This window comes from Cephus cinctus, unplaced genomic scaffold, assembly GCF_000341935.2.
Source record: "Cephus cinctus unplaced genomic scaffold, Ccin1 Ccin1_scaffold0330, whole genome shotgun sequence".
In the NCBI taxonomy this organism is placed as follows: domain Eukaryota; kingdom Metazoa; phylum Arthropoda; class Insecta; order Hymenoptera; family Cephidae; genus Cephus; species Cephus cinctus.
The window spans coordinates 1,587,642-1,596,792 of NW_014333027.1; the positions used below are offsets into that span (position 1 = coordinate 1,587,642).

General features: G+C 41.7%; 1 protein-coding gene across 1 annotated transcript; it reads right to left on the reverse strand.

Annotated features, from left to right (window-relative positions):
• Positions 1-846: 846 nt before the first annotated feature.
• Positions 847-8,513, reverse strand: LOC107266930 (somatomedin-B and thrombospondin type-1 domain-containing protein). Its single transcript, XM_015737986.2, has 5 exons — positions 7,615-8,513; positions 4,980-5,177; positions 4,680-4,749; positions 2,060-2,136; positions 847-1,577 (listed from the first exon to the last, which is right to left on the reverse strand). The coding sequence occupies exons 1-5, from the start codon at positions 7,841-7,843 to the stop codon at positions 1,357-1,359; spliced, it is 795 nt and encodes a 264-aa protein (XP_015593472.1). The 5' UTR covers positions 7,844-8,513; the 3' UTR covers positions 847-1,356.
• Positions 8,514-9,151: the final 638 nt, after the last annotated feature.

Here is a 9,151-nt window from a genome sequence, read left to right on the forward strand (position 1 = left end):
TGGACTTTACATTGGAATTGAAATAATAAATAAATACTGCACGACCGGCAGTAAGAGACAAAAGAACTTAATCCGTTTTTAAGGATTATCGCAGGAGCATTTATTCATTCGAAACAATAGTCTGTCCACCCAGGCGCCAGATGTCTCTGTCTCTTTCTATCTCTCTGTAATAATGCACATATACCGTAACTCATTTAAAAGTATGCACGGCAGTCGAATGCGAGTGCAATATATGTATATGTATATATACAGGCCACATATAAATCCTCACAACCATTCAAAGTATTGAAGCGTCGACTTTCCCTCAATAGCTGTTATAACAGATAACAAACAGAAACCCACTTTTTTTTAACGACCAATGTATTTCTGATACTTTCGAGAGAGGCTCGGCTCACGCGTATGTAAAAAATGGAGGGGGGAAAAAATACAAAAAAAATTTATAAAAATTCAAGACCACCTGACAAAAAGACCACACCTGACCTGACCACCACCTGGACCATACCTCCTCGTACATTTGTATTACATATAGTCAGGCGTCAGGTAGCCATTTTACATATCCACCATATACCTGACTACGTATACCCTGCATACAAGGATTGTATGTACATACAGATGTAGAAATCTCACTGGGGGTAGAATATCGAGTGGACAAGCCCGCCTCTACCACTTCGTTATCATAACTCAAATACTACTCAGCTCAATGAGCATTGCCAATGATAACACGGGATAATTTTGCGAGAACACGTGAAATAAAAAAAAAACAGTAGGTCCTTCCGCGCGTAAAATAAAGAATTTTTCTTGTTCGATATAAAGGATATTTTTAAAGGTCTTTTCACATCTTCTCGCTACTTATTGTATACTCTTTATTTGTTACAGATAATAAACGGCCAGCTTCTATAATATATCACACGTAACCATATTAGTGATATGTGGTTAGTGAGTTTTGAAAGTGTCTATGTAACGGCCAGTAGTGCCCGGTCAACCTGGTTGGTGCTTACACGAGGCACGATAAATATACTACGTTAGCTATATATCTATACATACACTGTCATGGTACAGCTAGACTACAGAGCATTATAGTATAACGACATCGTACATAGGTAATGTTCATTGTATAATTTACAGATATCTGTATATCCACTATAATATGTCTAAGCCTTTATTACAGCGAGATTCCTTGTTACATAAAGTTCGCATTAGCCCTGTCCCTTATTCGACGTGACGCACGCTCGTTATTTATTCAAACGATTATTATAGTTACGTCACGCGTTACTATTCTTTCTGTGCTTTAATTTAGCCACTGCGCAAACATACGACGGCATTGTACTGCACGATGCACAGTGTGTTCACGTTCGTTCAAACGAACGCAAAGTGCATCCCAAGTTGACACGTCGCGCTGCTGCAGTCCGACTCGTTTCTAGATCCGCGCATCCATTTCCCATGACAGCGTCGTTCCGTCAATGAGTTGTTGGCTCCTGCTTCCCATCTGCCAACTCCTGCGTATCCCACAGGATTTCCAGGATCGTGACAGCGGGAATTGAACTCACGTGTTCCGCAACGTACGCAGACGCGTGAGCCTGTACAGATACGATCGTAAAGGTCATATTAGGGGTAAAAGGAGAGAGAGAGAGAGAGAGAGGGAGGGAGAGAGAGAGAGAGACAGAGAGGTGGGGCAGGAAAAATGTTGCTAATTATATTACAGATATATAAACACGATATATCGTATTACAGATTATATACGATTAGTATCAGAAGTAGCTAATGGCTACTAGCAAATGAGATCCCGTGGCGAAGTTTCGTTTGCCGAAAATAGTCCCTCTTGACCTGGAGCCTCGAGGTACTCGCTCCCTTGGTTAGCAAACAAGCAACCCTTGATCTTAGATATATACGGTGATCCGGGAATACGTTGATTCGTCTTGGTGGACGGTGAGCCAAGTTTTTTCTTCTGTAATTTTTTTTTCTAACTCGAGAGAGAGAGAGAGAGAGAGAGAGAGAGAGAGAGAGAGAGAGTAAACAAAAAGCTTGTTGAATAGAATAATAGAGTCAAAAAACCACTTACCCTCGGTCAACCCCTCGAACGAGCCGTCCTTAGCGCAGAGTCTCGATGCTCGTAGGATCGTGAAGACCGCGCAATATCTGAAAGGCATCGAGTAGAACGATTATGGTCGGCCGGAAGCGGCCATTATTATTCTGCAGCCTCTGGCAATGTGGCGCGCAAGCTTTTCAATGTCCATAAAAGCTGTATACAGCAGAGCGAGCAGACTCCCTCGAGGATCCCGACGTAACTTTGCGCACGCACGTGCGTTACGTATTTCACGTTTTACGTACGTTAAATGAATAACGTTCGTAAGGAACTTTGTCGTTTTACGATGCGAAAATAAGCAATCTGACATTCCAGCTGTACGTAACCCTGTGTATCCAGAAACGTTTGCCAGCGCTCGACATTATCTTTACGAGGAACTTGAGGCTTTACGACAGGCACTATATGCGTAGCTCGCAGGTTCCGCCATAGGCTGCGCAGATGAGTTTGCGCAGCTACGATTTATCGAGCATAAGTTCTTAATAAACTATTGAATTCGTATCGACGGATTTCTACATCACTCGAAAGATATATCAGAGAACCACGGTATATGTGTGTAAAATATACATTAAGCTTTTAAAATGGTACCTCGTTAACCCGGACAATTCTCCATGAGAAAAATGCTTTGAATTATCAGTGCTCTCGGCTCATTTCGCATCTTCTCACGTAAAGTGCTTTCCATATCATTTACTACGGGGTACGTCAAGGTTACCCATAAGGGTTACATAAACTGTATACAAGTTATTGACGTATCCGAACATTTTTCCTCTTTCTCTTCCCTGCCCCCCTACCCCCCCAACCACTCTCTCTCTCTCTCTCTCTGTGGAACATCCATATACTGCTATTCTGTAGTTTCAATCCCGACTGGGCGCCCTACTAAAAGTTAAAGAGAGTCCAGTGCGGAAGTCTTTTCAAAAGTCTCTAAACTCCCTCAACATGGCTCGCATGGCAACATCCATCCGTAAGGAAGTTCTTTACGAAGATGGAAACGATTCTCGAGCCAAACCTGAACGTGTACCGAACAGGTGCCCTAGATACAACGTTAATTGAGTCATTGTTATGCGAACTATGACCCGCCTATTGGGATATACCGTAGCCATTTACTCGAAGCAATGATCCAACATGAGCAATCGGTACCTGCCGGTGCATCGAGGTACCGGTGCGGTATAAGTCGATTATATTGTATCAGCATGTATAGGTTAATTAATAGCGTTCTGTCTATCCATATATCAAGAACCTATTAGTTATGTCGATAGGCGAGCTTCATGTGCCACAATACATAGATAAAAGATGTATTAGACGTGTGATATACCTGGTTGGGAAAATGAGTATTCTCTGTCGTTATTGTAGGAAACTAATTTACCGACGCTAGTGCCGCGCCGCGTTCACTCCTTAATGGGGTTCTATGTACTTTATACCCTCGAAAGAGACATTGTTCGCGGTGAGAAACCGCGAGAAACGTACGTGTGTGTGAACTGTGGGATATAGTCTGTGCGCGCACACTACGCCGCAGAAGTTAACTGTGTCAACCGTGTCAAACCGCGTGTCACTTTGGCGAATGGAATTATCAATGGTCTAATTTTGAGATAATTTCGAGCGAGGCCTTGAACAATCTCACGGGACCTTAGCCGGTTTCTATCGTTTCGTAAACTTGACAGCTTCGAGAAACTTTCTCAATATACACAGTCTGGCTATACGAGATAGAAGACTGAGGAGCAGCAACACGGGACGGCGAGTTGTCTGCCTGGTTGTATGGTGGAAAACTATTGAGATAGCAGAAAACTTTTTACAGAGTGGGATATATCGCTAGAGCAGATGTGTGGATGTTCTATGTATTTATATTGACTGACTTTTTCTGCAGTGGAATTGTACGTGTATTTTGTAGCCTGGCCTTTTGGAACGACCCGTTACACACCCTCATCTCTACCCGTCGTCGCCAATGGGATTGGTTGCTTCTGCCTTTTTTTTTAAGGGTATGTAGTATAGGTTCGGTTCCCGGGAGCAGGTCCAAACTACCGAACCAGCCATCGAGGCAGGAGGCAAAATTTAGGATAAAAACTCTCGCCGATGAAGTGCTCGATCGCCGTAGCCCGTTTCCGGTTGGCTGGGAACTCTGACCAGCGCCGGTCCGCGTTCCCGACGGAAGGGTGTCAGGACACCAGTTCGCCATGAGCCACCGTTGAGATATACATGTATAGCAGTATCTACACGCCGGAATTTGCATTGTAAAATGCTTTGCTTACAGTATTGTAACGAACGAGGCAGCACAGTGCCCGCTGGGCTGTCATTTTGAGACCTTCTGACGAATCCAGATATCTCTCTTATAGTATCCGCATTCCCTTCTATCCCTGTCAGTTAACTGAGATCGAGCAATGGACATTTGAAATAGTGGCTACGAAGAACATCAGTGGTACGAAAAAGCCGTAGCTGGCGTCCGAGAAAGTTTTGGAGTTTCAGTACTTTGTGGACAAACTGATCATATTTACTGACGATGCCGGCAGACCGAACTTACCTCTCAATCTATATTTCATAAGATCAAATTCAGCCTTTCCTTAGTAAGTAATATTTATTTTATAAAAATTGAAAAAATTCAACTCACCCCTGTGACACTTTATCGGTTGCATTCTCGTGGTAGCTTTCTGACGCAGCAGGTACGATAAGGGTAGTTTCTGAAAATGATAAGAGGTGCCTGTGTAAAGCTTGCCGATTGTACAAAGCTGACCAGGCAAGCTTATCTGGAAATGGCAAAGAAAAAAAAAAAAGAAAAAAAAAGTAAGAAAAACTACAAGAGAAATGCCGAGTCGAAGAATAAAGGGTTAGAAAGGGATAAAGAAAGATGAAGGGCAAATTAAAAAAAAAAAAAAAAGAAAAATTTGGTAAAAATCCATAGTTTCCTCACCTCTCACGTGCGATACGTGATCACGTCTCGCGCAGGCATCGTGACTGCGACATGTTCTTGATTGTTCCAATTGTGGACAATGTTTTCCGCCATTTCGATCAGCCCTGTAAATTCGCCGGGATCTGCTCTGAATTCCAGTGCCGCATGTTCCTTCGCATCGGGACCAAGGACCCCATTCGCTAACTGAACAATCCGTCACTGTGCATAGAGAAAAGAAAGAGTAAAAGTTATTTGAGAAATTCGCGTCACGTTCCATTAGAAAAAGAAAAACACGAGTCTCCAGAACAAAGGATTTCTTAAACAACAACAATTCACCTGGGTACCAACCACTGTACTGATAACGCTCTGCTTTTATACAGGGTGTACAAAGATATGTGAGAATTTATCACAGCCTACAATTTTCTTCAGAATTTTTCTTACCTACAATCAATTATAGAATTCTTCATTTCCTTGTCTGTGTTATCCTTTACTATAATGCTACTAACATAAGTAACTGAATCCTACAAAATATATCCGTATACCTGGTATACGTTGAAAGAAATGTCTGTGTATATTCGGTACCGCCTCCTTCTGACATTTTTCCAGAAGAACTCTTAATTGCAAGCTTCGTTACAGCCTTTGTTCCTTGACAAAAACAACGACTGACTTGAACGTATCTTCGAAGCTTTTATTGTCCGATCTTGCTTCACTTCATGCCTCTTTTTCTGCGTTAACATGTATATATAGATAATGCTTCGTACATATTGTCTCATATATCACAATGGATTCTAAAGGGAAATATATAGAGCGTGTATTCAATCGAATGGCGTGGCATAGCCAGGACAATCGTTCATACCGTGCAATATAGAAGGTTCATACCGTCCAACTCTATGCTATACGTATATGTATGCAGTGTTTATCAGTTGGGTTAGTTCGTTAGAGTATACAACAACACGAAACTAGTACAAACTAATGGCTTTGTTAAAACTATCGATGTTGGGTATACGAGGGATGCCAGTTCCTTGACTAGTGTCACTTTGAACAAACTTTCCAGCAGTTTCTGGAATGTTCTTGAAACAGAATAACCGTCGGGATCCACCATCTTGTTTGAATTGGGGATACACGGCGAAATCCTTAGGGACTTTGAATTTCTTCCTCAGACGAGATCTTTCTATATCATGTCGCACTTGGTTCACGTGACGAATGATGTTCGGCAGGTGGGGTCGATACGTGAAATCGCTAGTCGATTTCTTTTGCTGCTTCAATTTGTCTTTCCACCATTCTTGCAGGCCCTTATTCGCTTTGGTTACTTTTCTCGTGTGTCTTGTTCCCCCTTTTAATACGAAAACAAAAAGTACCTAGCGGACTTCCGTCTGGACGAGAAAAATGCCCAGTATTACATTTTCCAAGTGATGAATGTCTTCTTGGTAAAGTTACGTGTATACTTTTATTTTTGTTGGATGTAGTAGTAAGATGGAAAAACTGGCTTGAATCATTTTTTTTTATTTCGCTTCTTTAATTATTCGTTTCAAAAAGCAAGAAAAATAATATTCCTCAATGCTTTTAAGAAGCTTTCTCATTTTCGTGGAATCCTCTCTGACGTCAATGCTTCATAACAACCAGTCTGAATCTCCAACCATTTCCTGCCGCGAAACGTCCGATTTCCGGTAGAAATCAGTCGTTCGATACGAATTTTTCATCGACCTGGAAAAGTGGCCGACTTGCTTTTCCGTCTTAAAGCGTCGTACGGGAAGTGGTTAGTTTGCGGTTCTCTGAACATGCAAAACCGAGTGCACTTTTATGACGAAAAGAATTTTCGTGTAAAGCCGAAATTTCACGTGCATACGTAAATATTAAAGTGTGAGAGTCAAGTGCAATTTCGGGTGTGCACTTCATTTCGACTAGGTAAATGCGAAACGTGAGAGCGAAAGTGTTTGAAACGACTAAGGGAAAGAAAAAAGAGAAACGGTAAGCCAAAAAATTAAACCAAATTGTCACTCTGGCAACTTCAAAGGCATCTTTGCGGAAGGCATGTAAGTAGATATCAGGTTTACCAACGGAAATAAATGCCAGAATAGCTCTAGAAACACGCCACTCTCTTGTTTCCGGACACCATACTGTATCTGAGAGGATGTTAAGGTACATGGTAAGGGTGCCTATCCGTTTCCGTCAGGGACACGAAGCTATTCCGAGTGGCACGTTTCCGGTCCATTTGCAAGAACCATAATTTCCTACCAAACCTGACTACTCGGACTTAATGCACTTGCGTATATAAGAATACCTTTGCATGTTCCTCAAGGCTCGTATATTTCCGGTCGTGTGGACTCTGATTGATCGTAAGACATTCCGAGAGGGACACCAAGAGGCCCAGTGATTTTTTCGTACAGACTACAGGAGATATGACTTTTTACAAAAAAAAAACAAAGAATAGTATACGAAATTTTGTGTCAAATCTTTAACTTTTTTATGTACTATCTAAATCTGACTTTCTCAAAATGCCATTGTCAATTCAAAAAAAATCTACGTCACGGATAGAGAATTATTATTTTTCATCGAGCGAACGAAAACGAGAATGACGCAAGCTTAAGGTCCTCAGAACTCCGCAAACTAAAAGTAAAATTCCGTTAGACGGTTCTTTGACAAATTTCATGCTTACCACCACAAGCCACCTTAAAGTCGTCGCAGCAATCGCCGAGTTTTAGACACGCATGATCGCAGTAGCACGGCTTGTCCTGTGGTCCCTCGATGATAGCATTAGGAGATACTTTTTGTATAACGCAAGCAGAATCGCGACCCTGACAGCACATTTTTGCGAGTTTACAACTTCCGGCGCGAGTGGGGACCACGATAGTCGCCATTAGTATTATAACAGCGATTGATTTCATTGTGGTCGATCGCCGTTATCTTAGTACGACACCGTTTTTCAAAAATTTCTTTATTAACGAGCAACCCAGGACGATTCCATTTCGCACTGGCAATGATGTGCACGATTGTCACTCAAGCTGTCAGTAATTGTTGACGTCACTGTCATTGTTCACTTTCACTATTAGTAATGCAGCTGACAACATTTAGTTTCGTCGTCACTTTGTCGTACCATCATATTTTGTTTACGATTTCATGTCCTCTAGAAAGGTTAAAACGGACCTGAATCGCATTTCGTGCCAAGTTTCTCACAAGCGAATAGTCTTGTCGATTCAAACTTTCCTGAAGATAACACAATAAACTAAAACGGAAGTTTCACTCGGCGTCGAATGGAAAGTTTCTTTATCCCCGTACGCAATATTGGTCGTTAAATCTTCCATCGGATGATTTCATGAGCGATAGAAACTATGGTAGTGTCAGGATGCACATTAAGCTGATTAGAAATATCGTTCAACTTCACCATATGCCACAGCAGGTATGCTTCTTAATCTTTATTATTCGTCTTCCACTCTGAAAACTTTAACCGAATTTTTATTACTGTCTTTGCCGCACGTCTCGCGACGGTCCGCACGTTTGAGCGGCTGTGAACGTACTAAAGCGGATCGTGTTTGCCGCCTGTAACACAGCGGTAAAACATAGCTAGGCGCATGTCCCAAAATTCTCTACGAGTAATTCTCCTTTAAGTATTTATATATACATATATGTATATAAATATACACTTATCCCAGCTTACAGGTGGAGGATGCGTAGTCTCTCTTGATAACGGTCAAATAGCCATTACTGAACGCTTACGTCTATGTTATATCTACCATGAAGCTTAGCGGTGATTCTCGCGCGATTCTACGGACTATATACAATAAAGGGTTTAGTAACTTTTTATAGATTAGAATGCATAAATGTGCTTTATATTCTTTACAATTTATAAATTTTCTCTTTAATTAAGGCCGGGAATATTTATATCCAGGCATCAATAAATCACGTGCTCAATGTAACTGAAAAATTCACCATGCTCAATAGGGTTGTTCACCCTCGTTTTCAACGCGAGGGACGTTAAAATTGTCTGTATATAGTCCGCTGTCACAAAACGGCCGAAGTGTATTCGAGCTGTAGCGAGCCGTGCTTGTGACACAGTCGCCGCTTCGACGATTATTAATTGCAGTTACTGAATGTCGAATAGCACAGGATCGACGGCTCTTTATTCGAGGATTTAACGCCTCGATATGGAACCAAGCAGGCTGCAGACTGGTCGATAAAATAACGGCGATTGCTCT